This window comes from Scatophagus argus, chromosome 22 (assembly GCF_020382885.2).
Source record: "Scatophagus argus isolate fScaArg1 chromosome 22, fScaArg1.pri, whole genome shotgun sequence".
In the NCBI taxonomy this organism is placed as follows: Eukaryota; Metazoa; Chordata; class Actinopteri; family Scatophagidae; genus Scatophagus; species Scatophagus argus.
In genome coordinates this window covers 10,957,527-10,979,105 of record NC_058514.1, presented here as the reverse complement: position 1 = coordinate 10,979,105, position 21,579 = coordinate 10,957,527, and the positions used below count along the sequence as shown (strand labels likewise).

The 21,579-nt window shown below is 43.2% G+C and overlaps 1 protein-coding gene across 3 annotated transcripts; it reads right to left on the bottom strand.

Moving 5' to 3' along the window:
* Positions 1–653: 653 nt before the first annotated feature.
* Positions 654–20,434, bottom strand: LOC124053712 (ubiquitin carboxyl-terminal hydrolase 15-like). Of its 3 annotated transcripts, XM_046379132.1 has the most exons (22): positions 20,305–20,434; positions 19,416–19,543; positions 18,912–19,042; positions 16,678–16,804; positions 16,216–16,361; positions 15,118–15,179; positions 14,540–14,629; positions 9,561–9,708; positions 9,113–9,286; positions 8,776–8,934; positions 8,398–8,622; positions 8,221–8,304; positions 7,795–7,889; positions 7,293–7,481; positions 7,068–7,186; positions 6,655–6,936; positions 6,310–6,380; positions 5,790–5,905; positions 5,504–5,653; positions 4,858–4,961; positions 4,267–4,355; positions 654–3,505 (listed from the first exon to the last, which is right to left on the bottom strand). In XM_046379132.1, exons 1-22 carry the CDS (start codon positions 20,391–20,393, stop codon positions 3,155–3,157), a joined length of 3,129 nt encoding a protein of 1,042 aa, XP_046235088.1. In that variant the 5' UTR covers positions 20,394–20,434; the 3' UTR covers positions 654–3,154. The 3 variants fall into 3 exon arrangements, with proteins under 3 accessions (XP_046235088.1, XP_046235089.1, XP_046235091.1); XM_046379133.1 differs by lacking the exon at positions 14,540–14,629 and having other exon boundaries at positions 20,305–20,425; XM_046379135.1 differs by lacking the exons at positions 14,540–14,629; positions 15,118–15,179; positions 16,216–16,361; ... (2 more) ...; positions 19,416–19,543; positions 20,305–20,434 and adding an exon at positions 10,051–12,272.
* Positions 20,435–21,579: the final 1,145 nt, after the last annotated feature.

Here is a 21,579-nt window from a genome sequence, read left to right as displayed (position 1 = left end):
TACTAAAAAGACAAGCAAAACAAAATTCCAACTGTTTAGTTTCATTTTTGATACCACCTCAATATGGTTTTAGCATTTCACAAGACTGAAATTATAATAATGAAATTAGAATGAACTGCTGTATTATTCATGTATGTTTAGTCGGTGCACAAAAGAATGAATGACAGGCAGATGTGAACAGTAGACATTGGGTTGGTCATAGAGCCGGCTACAGTTCAACATGAAGATCTGGATGGCGAGATACCTGCAGAAAGATACACAGAGAGAGAGAGAGAGAGAGAGAGAAAGGGAGGGGGAGACACAAAACTACGAGGAGGGTGTGTGCCTTTTAAATTCCTGCAGAGGAGAAAACCGACAGACAGGAGTCAGAGGGGAAACTGAAGTGTAAGATTCTTTCCGCTGTGGTCAAGAACATCGAGACCTCATTTATATTAACAAAAAAGAGCTATTTTCCCTTTAACTTTATTCTTATTCAGAATATATAGATATAACTATTAACTGTGCCTCGGGTTACTTATGAAAAATACACAGCACAGCACATCAGAGACTGTGTTGTGCAAAAAGAAACTGAGATACACACACACACACACACACACACTACACGCAAGAGACACTGCAGTGCACAGTGAAGAAATCCAGAGCAGAACACATAGGAAGCTTTACACAACTTTATTGAAGATTGTGTATAAATACACATGCACATTTCAAATGTAAACCCAAGTGAACTCAAGTGCAGCCAAACCTGGAACCCCCGTCAATGTCGTCATGCAAGGATGTCCGGATTATTTTTACAAAAAAAAGTCCCGAAACAACAGAACCATCCTTTTTTTAAAAAATATTCCCTCCCTGACAAGAGCACAGGCAAGACTTTGCAAACTAGTGTGTATATGTGGACTCACGCCACCCCACCCTACCCCCACCCCCCCTTCCACTGACATTTCAGGTCTTGTCAAGGTTTTAAATATATTGTCTGTTCAATATTAAATGCTTACATATAAATAAATAAACTTTATCAAATGTGCACTCACAGAGTGAACTCTTATGTACAGTATTGTATAAGCCTATAGTAGCAATCACATCTCAGTCAGGATGGGGTGAGTCGCCCAAAAAGCAAGGCAGCGGCGAGGCGATGAAGCCCACAGTCAAGTCAAAGCACAGAGATGCTCAGAAAGGCATGGTACACAGCTAATATTCTGAGGTGACAACAGGTACGCTAATGCTGTTTACAATGGAAAGAACAGGTAGTAAAAGAAAACATAACACTCCACCATGGAGGATAGTTTTGTCATGAGTTACACTGATGGAGGAATAACCTGCGAAGATCTGCCACACAATATTTTCACTGTATCATCCCAAAAGCTGAAGGGCCTTTTAGGCAGACTCACCCCACAGTTTTGTGTTTGTTTTTTTTTGTTTTGTTTTGTCCACCTCCCCTCCCTCCCTTCCCATCGTCAAAGCTCAGGACCACAAAGATGCATTTTCTTCCCTCCTTTGGAAAGGGATGCATTCAGCAGTTCCCGTGAATTCGTACAGCTAATATCAAAGGCGAAGAACCCATTACAATCACATCCAATCAAACCAAGAAAGGGAGCCATGAAAAAAAGGAGGAAAAAAACAAATGTGGCCCTATGGAGAATCAAAAAAGGCATCAGCCACATACATCCGGTCAGTGTTCATTTCATTCAGCATACATTCTGGCCCTCTTGTGGATTATAAAATAAAATGCTGGAGATGCCGTGGCTTTGATATAACAAGCAGACAAGCAATATGGACATTTGTACACGTGTGTTGGCATGTGAAAGGGCCGTGCAAGAAAGACGGTGTCGACGGTGATGTGCAAAGAAAAGGCGACTGCTCTGAGATTAAGAGTTAAGGCCGAGGTGATGCATACAAGAGATGACCCATCTGATGTCAGCGAAATCACCGATGTTTCTAATCTCACAGCGCCTCCAATATGAAGGGGAGGAAGAGTGCAGAGCTGTGGTAAAGCTTTAAAACACCACGTATGAATAGCCTAAGAGGGAGTGTGGAAGAGGAGATTCGTAGCTGAGGACGTCCGAGTTAACCAGCTAACTTTCAAACGCATATTTCTTGCCATTCCTGTGCATTATGTTGAGTTAAGACATAGCGCTTCTGGAACTCCTGAAACACTTTTTAGCCAATTCATTTTCATTCAAAATACGCACAATTGAGATCTGTTTGATCACTTTGTGAAGTTAGCTGGATAACATCTTCGCTTTATTTTAGGTTTATAATAGAAATGATCAACAGAGGAGATAAGAGAGAGACAGCAAAAGCCGGACCTTAAACCTCTAAAGTTCATGCCAATATGCTAATAATCTGTCTTAAAAAAGCAATATCACAGCAGCAGTACAAAATGAAGATAGTTTGGCTGTTGGACACTTTATAAAACCACACAACTATGAGCGTGACCCTGTCCATGTTGAGTCTAGACTGTAGACACGTTCCATCACTGGCTTGCTGAAGGCAGCTTCCTAAGCTTTTTATGTGAGAAAACCCTCTGAGAAAGTCATTACACATTTGCAGTATGTCTGGCAATGATACATTAAAAAAAAAAAAAAAAAAAAAAAGGTGGATGGTTGATTGTGCAAGTTCAAAACATTTCAGCGCATCATGAAAACCCAATATAACTCAGTGTTTAAAATATTTACAAGGTCTAAATGAAATGAAATAAAATGATATGCAAACGATGCTCTCAAAGAAACTTTCTCTCAAAACAACAAAAAAACAACAACAACAACAAAGAAGCACAAAACGTAAGAGGGAGATTCAGAGCGCGACACCAAAGTACTGTGAAGCCTCGAAATCATTCTTCCATGTTGTTCGGTGAGTCTTTTCAGAGAGCAGGTGAGCAAATCTTCCACAAATGGTCGTGATGTCACACTCACACACACTCGACACAGACACACGCACACAGTGATCCAACCACAGAAGAGGGCCCTGATTTTTGTTGCGTACTCCGACAGCTCCCCCACCTGACAGCCGTCATCCCAGCCGTGGCCCCGCCTGTCGAGTGGCCAAGTCCGAGCCACTGGGTGGGACCGGTGGTGCCCGCTGCCATGCTGTGTGTCCATATGGCTTTGGATGGAAAGATCCTAGTCTCTCTCTCCATTGATTCCTGTCCTCATTTGCCTCAGTTGGTTTTCATGGGGACGTCCCGACTGGGTGCCTGTTCCTCCTCCTCTTCCTCCTCCTCTTCTTCCTCTTCTTCCTCCTCCTCTTCCTGCTCATTGTCGTTCTTCCTGCGCCTGTTCTCGTTCAAGTCCTCCTCGTCGCTTTGGATGGAAGCGCCGGCAGCGGATGAGGCGCCCTGAGCAGAGGAGGCGGCCTTCCTCTCCTGCCGCCCCTTGCCTATGTTCTCCTCTTCCTCTTCTTCCTCTTCCTCGTCCTCATCTTCTTCCTCTTCCTCGCGGTCGAGGGCGAAGTAGCCGGTGCCTTTGACCGTGTCCTGGCGCTGGTAGAACAGCACATAGCCTGCTTTGGACTGCAGGAAAGACAACAACAAAGTTACTCAGCAACACAAAGAGCTCACTGCTGTAACTTGAGTCAACACTTAAATTTCTAATAACATGACCATGCAACTTTTGCAACTTTGATAATGAGTCAACAGGATACTACAGACTGTATTAATTACAGCGTACCCCGAGGATTTAATGTTAGCAGACATTCTTCCCAAAACAAACCTAATTTAGGAACCTCCTCAATTCTGATTGGTTACACAAAGGATGAGTAATCAGTCCATCTGAACTAAGTCTGGAGATAGTTCTATTTCTCACATTATCAACAGCTGACTGCATGGACTCTCTCACGCTTTCCCAACAGCAGAAAGGTGTCGGTTACCCACATGCATGTTATTAAGTGTATCAGCTGTGATTGTACTGAATCTGACAGATGAATTTATTTAGGAGTTGTATGTCTAGGGGAATTATCAGTGGGCGGTGAGGCGCAAAAGCCTTTACAACCACTCTCAATAGCCACCACTGTCAACACATCTTAATGAGACATGTCACATATATCACACACTGTCCAGAAACAGACACAGGAAAGACTTTCTGGTGCCCTACTGGTCCTGTTTTGGGAAGCGTCAAAGTCGGACATCTTTGAGAAAACAGATGGTTTTGCAATGTCAAAATAAGTCCCGATTACTTTGATGAAATGACCCATCCTAATGTGTGTCCACCAAAATGGCCTTTGAGGAATATGCAGTAGGGTTATTGCCTGGCTTTGCCAAATGAGGACACTCACCACTATCTGATCTTCGTTAGCAGAGGATACGCTGCTGTCATCAAAGTTGTACCACTTTCCGTCGTCTTTGTTCTTGGCGAAAGCAGTATCTGTGCAGGACAAGAAGTGTAGTGTTATACAGGTTTTCATCTTCACAGGTGATTACAAGATTCTATTCAGTATGGGCACTGTTATTTGACACGTTACCACATATGCTGTTAAAAGGACACCCAAGTGAGGACAAAAGCAACCAGATTACATGTGTGTATTGAGGAAGGGATCTACCTAACACATACACACTCCTGTTCTTGACAACTCCTGGTGGTTACCACAGTGAAAAGCATATTCAAACAAGCAGATTGTTGGCTACAATAATAAACAGAATGACAATGTAAAATGCAGCGAGCCCCCAGCTGTGATGCCTGTGGTGAGCGTCACACAAAAACAGAGCTCCACTTGATAATGACCTACACACACCAATCACCACTAACGCTATCGTCGCGTTTCCTGCCTGTTGCAATGTCGACAAAAATTCAAAACGGCATAATGCCAGCGTGACACAGAGAGAGCAGCCATGAAACAACAGTGAAACCGCTCAGCGGAGCATCTTACAGTGGCCTCCACCCATCCCGCCATAGTGGTTGGACACGGCGATGAGGTCATAGCGACAGGGCCCAGCGTTGGGGTTGATCAGGAACTCAGACATGTCCAGGTCTCTGGAAACACAGTTAGTCATTAGTCATCATGCGCCACATACGCTTAACTGAGATGCGTATGTGAAATAGTGCAAATGAGACTGAAATGTGTTGGAGAATACACAACAATACATTTTTATGGAAATGTGCACATTTGTTTCCACAATATTTTTTTTTTCTTTTCACAAAAAGAAGAAAAAAATCAAGAGCAAATTTATGACTCTTAGTCTTAAAGTTTTAAGCATTATTCAGCGAGATGACTGACTTCAAAGAACCTCATCATTTGAGGAAGGTTACAGTCACCTCATCATTCAACACAGGCCTGTTGTTTTGATCTTCAGGCATTTGTCACCTCTTTACTGCATGATTAAGTCACATGCTTTATGCAAGTCATGATTTATTCACTGAATCTCCATCCTTTATATGTTTACACTGTAGGTCCTGAAATACCATAAGTGGAAGTAAAACAGCTACACCAAAACAGAAACAATGCATACGCTGCTGAAAACACAAGACTTGCTGCAGTGATTTATTGCCGTTTCCTTGCACGGATGTGTGTGTACCTGAGTGGGAAATCAACAAGGGAGTCCAGTTTATCCCTCATATAACGACTGTAGGAGAACCTTTTCAGATGGACCACCAGCACCGGCGGCAGAGACCACAGGTCCAGCTTCTTCGTGGCTTGCTGGTGCTGCTTACAGTTTGGACAGTACCTGCGAGACCACATGGGTAAATTTCATGTTAGCAGACGCAGCTGAACCCATGCATTGTATCATCTGGGCTGATATCAGCTGTCACCACCTGCTCGTAAACTTTTTGCCTACGTGGCAAGTGTACAGTGTTTCTCACCATGGGTCCTCTGCTCCCAGTTTCTCCTTGGTGGTAAACAGTTCGATGCAGTCCTTCAGCTTGAAGAAAGCCTTCTTCTGAGGTTTGTACTCCATGCTCTCATGCTTGTCAAAGTCCTGCTCGCAGTCACGCACAGACAAGCAGATAAAGCTGTTAGGAAACAGTTTTCATGGCTCTGTTGTGTCCTGCCACGTCCCTCTCCCAAAACAGAACAAGTCAGATAAAACTTTACTTATACACTTTACTTATTTGATTATGTATGGATAATTTAAGGCCACAAACAAATCATCCATTGCGGCAAGATGGCGCTTTAACACTAAAGGATGCAGCGGCTGCTGCCAGCATCAAATCTGCCACCTCTGGATTACCAGACAGTGACCAGTACCATGACTTCCTGCTGCTCCTGTCTGGGTCACATTGTCCATATTTAGTGACAAGATGGCAGACTGCTAATCTGCTGCATTAATACTGTCAAGCTGGATATCTGAAAGAGCATCTTGAGCTCTGATATCGGCTTTACCTCGATAACAGTCTCATCAAAGTACTTCTTCTTGATCTCTGGTTCCCAGTCCAAGGAAAGATAAGAGCGATCTGTAAAAAGGTGAACAGATTGTAGAAGCACAAATGAGATGAGTCATTTTTAATTTTACTATCAACATTAGTCATCACTCACTTATTTTGACTTACAAGGTCATAAATTCTGGTGTTTACTTTCCTGTGCTTCTAAATTAATATATTATCCAGATCAGCATTTGAATTTGAATATCTCCAATAACACCAGAAAAAATAATAGAAAAAAAGAATAATTTGATCGTTATATTTTAGGACTTTTGACTCTTCATTTTCCCAGCGTCTCGGTCCCTACCACTTAGCCGTAGGTGTCCCTCGTCAAAGCGGATCTGCCTGGTGTCCTCCTTGATGAGGGAGTAGTCCGTTTTTCCCATGTTGTTGAACTGGAATGTAAAAAGTCTCTTTCTGTTGTGCCCGGCTGTTTGCTGGCCTTTGGTGGAGTTCTGAGGACCGACCACACCGTTCTCCAGCTCGTTGTCCCCGCCCACAGAGTCCTCTGACTGGCTGTTGTCGTTCTCAGAGGGCAGCTCCTGATCCTGACTGGACTCGTCGTCCTGCTCATCGGTCTCCATCTCACCTGAGGGAGGACAGAGAAGATTTTTAAAACACTTGAACTGCTTGAAATGATAAATGCTGTTTGACATGAATAAAGCAACACCTTCCAAAAGGTCCATATCTGTGTGTGTGTCTGTGTGTTGGGGCACTCACTCGGCGACCCCTCCTCCAGCAGTCCATTAGTGGCGTTACCATTGACAGTGTGTTGTTTAGATGGCTGCGTCTCTTCACAGTCCTCTTCATCCTCCTCTACAGAAGATCTGACAAAACGGCTGCAAACACAAAAATAATTTTATTTCTAAAAGCAGTGAGCCTGTTTTTTTTTTTTCCCCACTCGACAGAGACTACATGATGCAACACTGAGACAACTGGATGTACCAGAGACGCAGGAGCAGCATGTTGTAGAATTTGTCTTCGCTGAGGGTTCTGGGGACGGCAATGAGGAAGGGCTGTCCGAAGAGAGGCGTGCTGGTGTGGTTATAACCTGACTGTTTGTATTTCTCCCTCAGGTGCACTGGGATCACTACGTGGTCGGTATCCTCCACCCTGTTAACCGCCAACTCAAATCTGCAGAGAGAAGAGAGGTCATTTCTGATGTTAGCAGCAAGAGTGAAATCCTAATGCCTTATTATTTATGCCCTTGGCAAATAAAACAGTTTTAATGGGTGGGCAGCATTCTGTTCAATGCCTTAAATCTCTGAAGTCAAAATCAAAACAATAAAACAACAGGCTGGCAAAATTACGCATTAGGTGTAAAATCAGTTTAAAAAAGAAAAGGGAAAAAGTTAAAGAAAGGAAGAAACTTCAAACAAGTCAAAATTTACATAATGTGGTTTCAAGATTTGGATAACTGAGCGTGCCTGACAAGCTCAACACTCACACATAGATATCATCTCTCTCCATGATGCTGCTGAGGTTCTCGTTGGTGGCAAAGATCCGGTGGAAGCGGTGGTTATAGATGTCAGTGACAATCATCTACGGTATAAAAGAAAAGTAGTCAGAAAACTCACGTATGACATATTATTAAGGCTGTTTAGTAAACTGGCATAGCAGTGTTAAAATTAATTTTGAGTATAATTAAATATTTTGGGGAAAACTTTGAGTTTAATTAACTAGTCAGGGCTAGAAAGTGTTGTTTCATTTGCTCCTTGTATTTTTATTTTCTTTTATTGCATTCTTATTCAGGTCCTTATTGACCTACAAGAGAAGGACACAAACATTTTTCCCCGTTGGCTGCTGGTGAGCAGGGACAGTTTAAAGAGAGCAGGATTAGCATCTGGAGCAAAGCTCACTGTGATGTTTATACCTTCTCAGCAGGCACTCCAGACAGGTTGGAGAGGGAGGTACACAGGTCAGAGATGTAGCCCACCTTCGGCACAGTCAGCTTGTACTGAAATGGAAACAGGTTACCGTCAACTTTTGCCTTTGCATGAAGTCATAATGTCACGGTGCTATACTTTAGCTGCTACTCTGGGGATAATACCTGCGTGGGCTTAGCCAGAGGGTCCAGTCTGACCAGAAAGACCTCCAGTGTGCGCTCCTTCTTCATGGGCAGGGGCAGGGTCAAGTAGCAAAAAGGATCAAAGGTCACAGAGACCTTGGAGCACACAGGACAAACAAGGGTGGATTTGAAAAGACCGTGGAATATGTCCACAATGATAGAATCGTTCCTCTTTATGTGGTTCTCCCAAGCCTCCTCCGCCACCACCTGAAATAACCAGCAAAGCACAAATTAGCACCAGACTGTCTATTTATAAATCTGTTTATAAATAGGATGTCCCTTATAAAACATCTATCTTTCATTTTTAATTACCATTTTAAGATCTGGACACAATTTAACACATTTCTATCCTTATCCCACCTTGTCAGGCCTGCCATTAGCGTCCTTCAGCTGGATGTAGGGCTTCTTCCTGATGCGGTTCAAGTCCTCGTGAAGGCCGTCTAGGAGAAAGGCCAGCAGCTCGTGAGAGTCCTGCTGTTGGTAGCCCGAGAACTGTGGGGCGAAGCGGCCCACCTGAGTCTGGAGGATCAAAAACACATGGGGACAAAAAAAACAATAAAAAAAGAGTATAGAGATAACGGCTACTTAATGTGTCACAATTTTACCACTTCTATGGACCAAAAAATGTATAAAAAGCACAATGTTTGGGTAGTGACCCAAACATACAAAACTCCTTTGAGTGTTTCGAGATAATCACCTTGAAAGGCCTTGGGGTGACGTAGCTGTATTTGCCCGACCACAACTGCTTGATAAGCTCAGCATACGCTCTGGCAATCTCCCCCTTCATGCCCAATGGGTTGTCCTCATTCAGCTCGTCCGTGTACTTGTCTTTGAGGAAGTACTCCGTCAGTGGAGGAATATTGCTTAAACACTGGAGAGGGGTGAGCAAAAAGAGGAGAGGGTAATAATAAGAAGAGGAAACATTAATGTTAAAACACCCGCAAAGATATGCACACAGACATGGAGGTCAAATGCATCTACATTTTGGCCTGAAGGTATAAAGTGAAGTCATTCTCATTTCTGCAGCACTCCACTTCCACATTCTTCTAGATTCTGTGAACAAACCCTTGAAGACTTGGGGAGAATCAGAATAACTTTCCGTACTTTCCTAGACTGTGCTGAGCTCCCAGAAGGCACGCTGTTACCTGCACTGCAGAGTTCATGAAGCAGGTGTTGCCCAGGTTGGAGAGTCCACAGAGGCCCGAGCGCTCGCTCTGCCTGCTCTGGTCTGAGTAGTCATAGCTGTTGCTGTAGGGGTGGTAGGACGGCAGACTATAGCTCGAGTTTCTCACACTGTGCAATAAAAATACAAAGCACAAACAACCAGGTCATATGGGGTTGAATAGGGTTAGTCACACTGCTACAAGCAAACGAAAGGTCCTGTGGTACACATAAAGGTAATAATGCTATATTTATGTTGAGTCAAGCAGGTATATACTGTTTTTAATCAAGATGAGGTTGTTAATACACTCAAGTATGTTACTAAATATACCACCAGGCAGACATACAGCTCCCAAAAATCTTAACTACAATCCAAACCTAGGAACCCTCAAAAGACTCTCTCCTTCCTAGATAATGGCTTCCTAGACAATGAGAGAGAGCTTAAAGCTATCCCAACTGCAGCACTCAGCAGACCTTTGGGAGGGCTGCAAGGCAGTGCTGGTTGTTCCTGTCTCCCACTGGTCAAGGGAAACAGCTGTGATGGCGGCAGAGGCAGTGGCCTCGCAGGTCAGCACGCGGTGGTGGTCCACCCTCCTGCTGTCCAGCTCCACTGCCTCAGGCCTCAGGCACCACCAGCAACACAGGAGCATGACATCTCAGCCCCGCCCTGGCCCGCATCTCCACGCGAAACTGCACAACTGGCCACCTGGAAGGGGTTCTGATGGGATTCAGGTCGAAGTTCGGAGGTCGGAGGTTCCAGTACATGTGAAGCCTGGTTGTTAGAGGCCAGGAAGGAAAATTCCAGCTCCAGTTTCCACTGTTGGGTCTGAATGTTGACTCAGCTCAACTCCAACCGACAGTTTGGGTATAGTCCGAAACAAGTTTAGGCCTAAATATGAAGTCCAGCAACAGCCAATAACTACACCACAGAACATACAAATACCTCCTCTTCCTCTTTCTTAGAGCTAACTAAGCAGCTCCCCTCCTCTCATCTCCCCCCTTCTTCTTTTTCGAACTCGACCGCCTGTCATTTTGTTATCTTCTCTGCCACAGATCCCTTCCCCTTGTCCTGTCCTCTGGTCTTCTGCTCCTCCCTCTGGCCTGCCTGCTGCTCTCTGCCGCTCTACGGCTACCAGCAGATATTTATAGCAGCATCAGCAGCAAGGATGCTCAAGACTACTGCTACCAAAGCTAGAGGTGCATAGAGAGAGAGAGAGAGAAAGAGAGAGAATGGGGGGAGGGGCGGACAGTGTGTGTATGTGTGGGGGGGGGGGGTGACAGAGGAGAAATGAGATGGGGATGGAGGGAGCAGCTGATCCACTGCATCCAGCTGAGGCTGCAGTATGCACAGGCCTGACTCTCTCTCAGTATCTCTCCACCCCTCCGCTCCCACTCCACCCCAAACACAGATATACACACACACATCGACACATTCACTCATACGACACATAATTTATCCAAACTGTCGCTCTCACCCTTTAATTACACCCTAGGACACCGTCAGCAACCTCTAAAGTCAAAAGCACACTTTGACACTCCCTTTCATCCTCTTTAATATGCCTTGGTTGTCTGTGCATATGCTTTTAAAGGGGGAGGATCTAAATAAATAAACTAAAACCTGAACAGAGGGTTGGTTTCATCATCTGGACCAGTGTGTGTGTGTGTGTGTGTGTGGAGGCAGACGATGAGAGGAGCAGGAGCAGTTGAAATGTATTCTGAAGGTCACTTAAGACTGCAGAACGAGTGCATCGCAATGAGCTCAGGGGAGAGGAGAGGTAAAGAGACCAGAGAGGGAAACTGGCTGCCAGAATCAAGGGACACCGCCTAGTAGGATAGTGACACTTATTGCTGTTCCAGAGCATCGTTACCGAGGCTAAACCGACCAGGCCGAAAACCGCAAAATCAAAAAGACAAGTGTTACGTAATGTGGGAACGCTTCTTATGGAAAAAAAAAAGAGGCCCTATGCATAATTCAAAGAAAGCGACAGCTCTGCCACTACAGTGAATCAGGCACAGGAGAGCTGCTGGGAGTGAAGATCTAATTTTCCCAAGTCACCCACTCTGTGCTTTCCACAATCCACAAACACTATGCAGGAAAAGAGATATGCCACCTTTATCAAACAATATAAAGCAGAGCTGTGAATCAGCTGTGAAATGTACCTACACTCCCAGCTGCAAAAATCATCAGTATGGTGTACTGTAAAAACAGATGGAGAGATATTCTTTTCACTGAGTGTATGAAGGACAGGCTCACCTCACCACCTTCCTTCTTTGTCAATATTGATTTTTCAGGGTGGCCCAGCTGTGTCTATTATGTCTGCGTTCCAACAGTATCAAAAAATGCAATGCAGAACGTCTACAGCTACAACACGCACACACATATACACTCCAGCATGCAGTAAATCACAAACAGAAGGTGGAAGGAGGGGACAGTAAAATCCACTGGACAGCAGTGATGAAAGCTCCACCCACAGCTGAACAGTGCTCTCTTGCAGAGGGTGACACAGTGCCGCTGGGTCCCATTGCTGGCAAAGCTTCATTTATGCAGGACAGATAGACAGTGAGCTGTAATCGTGGTTTGATCACAAGTGTTTTGAGATGGTAAAGAAAACTAAAGCTTCAAAAAATGTAGACTGGCACTCGAGCTGCATGACTGAGCATAAACCATGATTTTCATTTTTAAACATTAACTTCTTTTTTTTTTTTTTTTTTTTGCAAATTTTGTGATACCTCTTAACATCTGAAGTGGTATATCAACTTCTGTTACAGGCAAGGGCAGTTAGTGTAATGACTCCAGGGAGGCCAAGGTTAGAAGAGTTGAATTTGCATCATGAAACTAACACAAGACTAAAGATGGCTGTGAGCAGTCAAATCTTAACGATGCCATCTTTGGAAATGGAAGTTGTACTGCAAGTTGTAATTACAAACACAATAAAAAGTAAAGCTGCTTTAAGACTACTGACATGTATAAAGATGGACAACACATCTCCACTTCTTCTGATTTTACAAAAGTGACGGCAACATATTCCAGATATGAGCACTGCCATCTTGCTCTGATGACATCATTTGGAGCCAGAGTCTGCACAGTGATGATTAGTTGGTGGAGCTGTGGGATCGAGGTCCCTCCATACTACCATCTGACTCAGTCATGACATGTCACCCCCTTTCTAAAACATCAAATAACTAATTAAAACCAAACAACTTATTAAAAAAAATAATCCTTGAATATATATCAGCATGATAAAAACTACTTCAAATAACAGAAACCATCTTTGGGAAAATTTTATGTGATGTGTACTTTGGTCAAAGTTCCCTCTGCTAATATTAAGAGAGAGGGTTTTATGACTTGTACTTGAGCCTGCCACCAGGGGGCAATCCAGATGTTTCAGCTTTACCTTCGGGTAACGGTCAATGTTTCAGACTAACAGCTAAAGTGAATTAAAACATCACTGGTGTTTTGTTGGTGTGGGAATACTGCATCAGGTAACAGGCTGCTTCTTTCTAATTAGCTGTGTGGAAAAATTTCGGGTTCCTGGTGAAATACACCAAAGATGGAGCGCGAGTGGAAGGTCAGATGAGGACGGTGTGACACCGTAGTTTGACATTGGTATGGTCTGCGAGTGTAAACATGTCAAACACGTTAACGCACATTAAATAGCACTTCCCATATGTGCCAAGGACAACAGCAGCTTTTTCTAAGCAGCTTCTAGATGTGAAAGAAGTCAGGGACAAATACATTACTGAAGCAACTGACCTACGTTCCCTTTTGTTTTTCAGTCAGCTCTGCATAAAAATATGACCCCATGATCTATGACCTGTGAGAATGTATGTTCACTATTTATCACTTAATGTACTACAGCTGTACCAACTACCTCAGGGGATTTAAATGACACGAGGTGGAACAAGCTGTAACAAATTGTAATCTGCACAATTGTCTGTTGAAAATGAATGAAACGTTTTCTTAAACATCCTGACTTCTGTGTGGCGTCACAGGCCTACTGCACAACGTTTTATAAAACTGGATTTTACAACTCCAGAAAATTATCACGGCAAAAATCATTCACATTACATAGTAATATAATGTGCATTATTTTTGCAGAATAACTGCATTACTTTTACCCTTTTGTCTACATTGGCATCTCTGCTGCTATGCTGGACTGGCCCAGTTCAGATAAGGTGAAATATAATGTTGCTCTGAATGAGGAGCTGTGGGTTGAAAAATCTCACATGGATCATCTTTAAAAAACATAGTAATGAGCAAAGGAGAAAAACTGATCAGATTTACAATCTTTCTAAATTGGAAAATGAAAGAGAGTTCATTAAAGCAGATCCTGGGATACCTCGGTGTATCCCAAGTGTGACTCATTCTTGTAGCTGTGCCCCACATGCATGGCTAACGTTTTGATTAGTTGAATGTTGCAAATGATTGTTGTACGAGAGTGAGACAGTAAAATAATTATCACATTAACCATCATCATGCAGCCCTAGCCAGCACAATTAATCTATATGGTAGAAAATTAGACTGAAATATTGACCAAAGCAACCAGAGGCACCGGCCAGCCATTTATAGAGAGCACTGCTGTGGCTGAAGAAATTTCAAAAGAGATAAAACCCTCATAAGCCCCTTCCCCCTCCCTGCTATCAGCTCTTACAACTGCATCATCATGAGACAGCTTTAAGCCCCAAACCACAGCCAGACAGAGACCTGTACAATACAAAGTTAGACCAGCTTCAAATTGGGTTACTGGAGCGTATATTGAGCAGAACAGCTGAGAAAAAGTTCAAATAGATCTGACTGAAGTCACAAGTTTCTTTAGCCCACTGCCATTTTTTGAGCCAATCCAATCTTAAAATTTCTGTGAGGTTAATTTGACGTTTTGACGTTTACTGAGCAACACTCCAGGCTCCTTATCTGGCTGTTGGCACCCACCCCTCAGCTCTTCAACCCGCTACTAAGCCTTACTTCCTGCTGTTGAAGCTGCTGTTATGATTGTTTGTGAGAGATGAAGGCGAGATCTTTGGCAAAGCAGAGAGATTGGAAGCACCAGATGACCTTCAAAAGATAAAGAATAGATCATGAGTTAGAGAAAATAAGGAGCTGTTCCAGAAAGGTGCGCGTGTGTCAGTTAAATAAAACTGAGATGAATTAAAATAAACGGAGGGATATGTCAGCAAACAAAAGGTCAAGCAAAAGAGGTAGTCCGACGCAAAGTCATAGAGAGAGAAAATTTTTGAAGATGATGAGGCGCTGTAGTGGAATAACAGGGGAAATTAAAAAAAAAAAAGGTTACAAATGTAATTTTTCAGTTTCCAGTGAAAGGTGTTTCAGACAGCTTCCCAGATAAGGAATTCTGGTGCTGTGTCACCTCTGAACAAGTAAAAGAGTCCTTAGCATTACAATGACAGACTGCCTATGTGTAATATTTCAATATATTTGGTGTGTTTGAATACAGTGTAAAAACTGCATTCTATTTCTCTGGCAACTTTTCTTTCCTTCAGTCAACAAAGCAAAATACGGCAGGAGATGCACCATTCACTCACTTGGGTGCCGTGGAGCCTCGGGGCCATGTCCCATCCTCATTCTTCTGCTCTATTACAAGAACCTGTGGGAGATGGCAGAAAGATAAAAGGGCTCCATCTGCTTCCACTAGGTTGGATCAGTGATTTTTTTTTAAGCACAATTAATGGGTTATTTGGATTGTGTTTAATAAATAAACACAAAGGAAAAGTTGTCTTCTATATTTCTACGTACTGTAAACACGTGCCATTGCCGACAACCTGTTACTAAGCGAGGATTTGTCTGAGGTTCAACAATCCTTTGGGACAGCTGCTGATCTGAGGCCTGCTGGTTCACTGTAGCCAGGTGTCTACAATAATCTAAGCTTGTATAGAGGACGTGTCTGCTCTACTCGACTGCCTGGTGGATGCCAGGAATTGCGTGCACATTTTAAGCGGCTTACAAGGACAGGTAAATTCCCTTGCGTGGCAGGTGACACACAGATGTTGTGGGTTTCAAAGCCGTGATCGTCACATTACAGGACAGACTGTGAGCTAAATGATCAGTGGTATATTATTTTCATATATAAACATTCCTGCTTTGGTGTCCTCCGCCACCCACGTTTCAAGGTTTTTTTATTTCTGTGCCTAAAATACAAGGTTAGCAAAGTGTTAACTCAGGAGAGAAAATGGGTTGATAATAGAAAAAGCAACAAGGAAAAAGACAAGAAAACCACCTAAAGAGAACCACACTTTCACAGAACGTAAAAAGAAACTCATCACAATCTGCAGCATTTAAATGAGGTTTTGGCATATCATAAAGAACTGAAAATAAAGTTATCCAGTTGATTTTCATTTTTAGACTGCCCTCTACAGGTCATTATAACCTGTTGGATACAGATTCAAATAAAATCGAATTATTAGGATTTTGTAAGGCACCACTTTACTGTGGCCCAAAAGGGCAGAATGCCAGACAGCACAAATGAGGGAAAGATATCCCAAAAGGCCGACTGAAACTAGAGCATTTTTCACTCTGCACACATAGCATGTCATATTTGTCAAACACTTTTTTTGGCTGACTCCAGGAAAGGAACCCTGCAGAGATATTCAAACAGTTTAAGATAAAACTAGAAAAGCCCCTACCTGTCCTTGGTAGAGGCCAGCATCCTGAATGGTGCTGTCAGGTTTGTTGAGTGGCTCAAAGGTGTTGCTCATGTACCTGTTCCAAAGCCTGGTCTCCTTCTCATCAGGGATGCTGAACAGCTTCCTCATCTCCTTCTCTATCATATCTGCAGCAAAGTGTGATTCACATTATAAGGTTAAAAACAGAAACAGCCAGGAATTCACCTACACATACTTGAAGAATGGTAAGAGAAAAGACCTGCAAAGGAGGAACCAAACAGTGAATTACTCTATTGTGCTTAAGATTGTGGTGTGATGGCACACGGCTGACAGACACTAACGCAATGTTGTTGTTAATTAATGTTTTAACTAAAGTTTTAAAAGCAATTCATTTACAATAAAATCTGTGAAATTCCAGGTCATTAAAATATGAACTGTGACACAATTTAAATTAACTTGTAACTTCATGGAACTCAGGCCTACCTATTGTGTCAGCTTTACTGAAGCGTCTGGTGATCACGTTGTCCATGTTACTGTCTTCACAGAGCTTCAGCTCTGTCAGGTACACCTCCACCTTGCAGTGCTTCACAAACATACCCTGTTCCACCACCTGGAAATTACAGGGAAATTATTACAGAGAAATTATTAATTGTCATAATAACAAAATTTTAAAGAATCCATTATTAATCAAATACAAAAAAAGGGACCATGCAGACTTTATAAAGCTTTAGCAGAAACTTTGCATTTTATTCTTGCTATGCAAAAGTGGCTCTAATGAGAAAAGCACAGTTCTTTAATGTTAGCTGTGTGTCATATATGGAATACATTAGCTGTTTGCACCAAGTGAAACCTGAAAACACTATGTTGCAACACGTACGTGTTAAACCAAACATAAGGCGCAATGTGGTCAAAACCATAACATCACAATATCAGATGAAAAAAAAAATACACTCCTGCTTATCTTGACACAAAAATGGAGCCCCCACAGCTTGTTAACCAAACATGGAACAAAATCAGCAGGCTATTCTTTGAAGAGGGAGTAGTAAGCGTGCTATAGTATCATCAGACACACCTGTGACATTACCTTGTTCTGATCATTTATTAGCTGTCTGAGCTGATGAAAAGTGTGTGGTAAATTTAGGGGTTGTACTAGCTTCTGTGTCTCATTGAGAACAAAGTACAGTCTGCTGGCCTGGTTGCCACTCATCTGGTGTCCTGATATGAGCACAGTCAGAGTGAAGAGCCTAAATTAGCAGCACCTCGTGGAAACAGCTGAGGGGTCCCAGCCTATTTATTTCACCGCTGTGCCCCTCCAACAAACACATATATACACACAGCACCAACCTCACAAAGCTCTCGAGAACTGCAATAGACATGTACACAGCTCAGATTCACAGCTCTGCGACCCTCCCCTGACCATACCCCGAAATCCCAATGGGCTAATCCTACCACATCAGCACAACACTTGTGTTTGTAAACTCAAAGCAAAAGCCCAACTCATCGGCAAAGTCTGACAGAATTTCTCAAATCAGATCTGAGCTAAAACTTTTTACCCCACCCACCCACCCCCACTCCTCCCACACTGGTTGTGCCTCTCACACTCCTCTCAGAAGTGTCCATGCTGCTTCTCTCAGTATGACCTCAGGCGGCATTCCTCCTCTTCAAAAAACAAGGACACACAGGAACACTCCGCCAGTGTTGGCAATCAGATCAGAAGAGGACAACGGAAGAAAACAGCGACAAACCCATGACTACAATCCTCCTGAATCCTTTTCAACTGCCATGCACCTCAGGATGACAACCCCACAGAAGAAACAAAGAGTTTTAAAAAAAAAAAGAAGAGGAAAACAAATCATGAACCTCCTGCATGTTGTGTCTCGTAGATCGCTCCATGTAGCTTTTCAGTCATCCAGAACGTTGCCTGAAAATAGAAACCCCATGGCCACCCGATACGTCCCACGACATACATGGCAAAATGGGAGGGTCAGTGGAGGAAGGGTGGGGAGGGGGGATGACAGAGAACCCTCTTCTAGCAGCCATGATGCCATGACTAGTGAGATTTGAAGCAGGGATTTGATACTGTAGGTCCTGTTAAATTGTAGCTGCCATCATGAAGTATTCTACTAACTGATCAACTGTAAGCACACACACAGCCATTCAATGGTTTGTTTCACTCTACTGAAAATTATGAGAAAGTACGTATTAATACTAAAATAAATTAGTGCATTTCATGATAGAAATGAATGAAAAGCTGAAGCAAATGAATGGAAAGCACAATTATTCTTTTCCTGTTCATGCAAGGTATACATTTGCATGAACAGCATTTCCTGTGGTTACACAAAAGCCTACAGTATTTCAAACAAACTAAATGTTTTTAAGATTATTTTTCTTTTTAGCAGTGGAGCCATATCAGTATTATGAAGATTTACTGTAGTTCTCCTGTATAATTTGGCTGTGTCTGATGATTAATGCTGTTGCATCAAATGTCTGTTACTATTGTGTTGTATTCCTCATGTCCTGATCAAACAGTCACATTAGTGCTCATTTCTTTATGCCAACACAACACAAGCCACACATACACACCACAGCTACAAACTGCAAACATTACATTGCACCAGAGGAAACCGCCTTCACTGGTGGTTATGCAATGCAGTGTGTGGAACACTCTCCATTCATCAAATCAACTCATAGTCTTTTTCTCATGACTGAACCCTTACCTTTCGTGCAATTGGCTCCTGACCTTCTGTCAGTCCATACCAGCTGACAAGCTTATTCCAGCCCTCTGTTGGGACCAAGATGTAGTCGAGCTCGTCGATGAGGTGCTCCTTGATGGCCAGCACATCTCCATCTAGAGGTAGGGAGGGGATGAGGAAAGAAGCAGGCAGGCAGAGGGAGGAAAAGCACATTATGGGACAACACTTAACACCAGCGACCCTGCGCTGACTGTCTCACACGACACAAAACAAACAAAGAAAAAGGTACGCTGGAGAGCTTTCTATGAACACCCCTCCCTCCCTCCCTCCCCCTGAAAAGAACTATTCTATAGAGCCAGTCAACAATGTTGTTTTTTGTTCCCTTTTCCTCTGAACTCTTTGTTGCTACTTCCAGAATGATAAAGATATACTGACCATGGATCAGGGGTGTTAAAAGCCACACAATATTTACTATATAATAATGATGGTGATCGGAGGTCTAAGGAGGTTATGCATCATCTGTCTTACCTCTGAGAAGACCAGAGTTATCAACTGGTCCTGGGTAGACATTCTGGTCACCCATCTGGTATTTATCCCAACTGTCAAATCCCACATATTTCTTCCACTGTTTGAACCAGTGACTGTCCACCAGGTACCTGCACAGAAAGCAAGCAGTATGATTTCAGCTCTGATACAGCAAGATGGGACACTGCTAATCAGATTGAATCTAGATTGTTTAAGGGCCACAGATCTTTAATGTGTAAACCAAGGGTTTTGTATTTCTTTTTACATATTAAACGGTGACAACAGAAATACATGGACAGGTGAAGGCTACCTTGCTGCCAGTTCTCTACACAAATCTGACTTTGACACAGATTAATAATTGTAACAGCAGCACTGTTGACGGAGACGTCAGCTCAGGTTGCAGCATGCCTGGCCAGCTGGCTCTGTGATTTTGACAGGTGCTTCTTTTCCGACTCCGCCCTGCAGAAGCCGACGGATGAACCCCAAAGCCTGGCAAACCACTTGGACCTTCGCTAGACTAGCTAATTAGCTATTAGCCTGCTAACTAGAGCAGACAATCGAAATGTACCCTCACTGAGATCATGTCATCAGATAAAAGACGAGATACTAAAATGGCAGTAACGAATGTAATTACCAGAGTAAGACATTTAACGTAAAAGATACGGGGTCGATCGTTCATCACTGACAATTTAGCATCCAGCGATGGCTAAACCACCGCTAGCATGCCAAGCTGACATACATGAAGATGACAGGCTCCAGTTAGCTAGTTCGGAGCCAACTGTCAACACGGCCCGTCACCTCGGCTTTCTTATCCTTCATGCCGTTGACAGCTCCGGCAGAGCCAGCCGACGGCCACGCGGTATCTTTGAAAAGCTATCAGCTCAAGCCTTACCAAGTGTCTCCCTTTCTTAGCGGTGTTTTCAACAGTGCTGCGACCTCTCCTCTCTGAGTATCCAGATCAGCCGCTCCTCCTTCCGCCATCTTTCCTCAGACATCACCCGCTGCATTGTGGGTAAACGTTGGGCGTCACTGAGGCACGTAGAGGGTGACGGTCTGTTTTAGCCAATCAGCAGCTCGTCGACAGAACAGGAGAAGCATGACACCCAGTGGTAACAGTATTCTAGAAAAATTATCCAAAACTGCTCAATCATCGTGGCTGCCTTTTTGATGTCTAGAATTTTTTTACAGTTTTAATAAAAAATATTACACACCAGTGTTGTGTCATTTGATTGACAAAACAAACAATTGCGTTTAGTCTTTTGTCATAACAGTCCCAAGACTTAGTCTGATTTTTCCTCATCAGAAATTACGCCTTCTCTGTCACTGTGAAACAGCAAAATGCACAAAAGCCTAGAAGTCATTTATGAAAATGTCTGGCCGTTCTTATGGGAAATGCAGCTTGGATAGCCTGTAAGCATATTATGCAAACTACGGTTCTGCAATACCTGATTGTGCTGCTTTCACAATCACTAATGAATATGTAAGTAAAAATGATTTGAAGTTTACAGTGTCATGATGAGGAAGTGAAAGGGTTAGTGATTTAGTGTTGCAGTTCGTAAAGTTGGGGGACTTGGAAGAAGGCCAAGATATCCAGGCTTTTAGTCCTGAATACGACTGTGCATTTTCCATAATGTAATTCATTTGACGGGCGGCACGGTGGTGCAGTGGTTAGCACTGTCGCCTCATAGCAAGAGGGTTCCAGGTTCGAATCCTGGTCTGGGCCCTTCTGTGGAGTTTGCATGTTCTCCCTGTGCCTGCGTGGGTTTTCTCCGGGTACTCCGGCTTCCTCCAACAATACCAAAAACATGCACATTAGGTTAATTGGCTACTCTAAATTGCGAGAGTGTGTGGTTGTCTGTCTTTGTGTGTTGGCCCTGCGATTGACTGACCAGTCCAGGGTGAACCCTGCCTCTCGCCCGTAGTCAGCTGGGATAGGCTCCAGCTCCCCCACGACCCTGACGGATAAGCGGTATAGAAAATGGATGGATGGATAATTAATTTGACAGTGTTTCTCTCACTCTGCCTCCAGAGAGATATCACAACACTTACACAACACTGTGTAACACTCACGGTGTCTTGAAACCGTTCTAGACACCATGAAATTTTGCATGTTTATTTAAAAACATACTTACAAGATTCACATTTCTTTATACAGTCATATTATGTT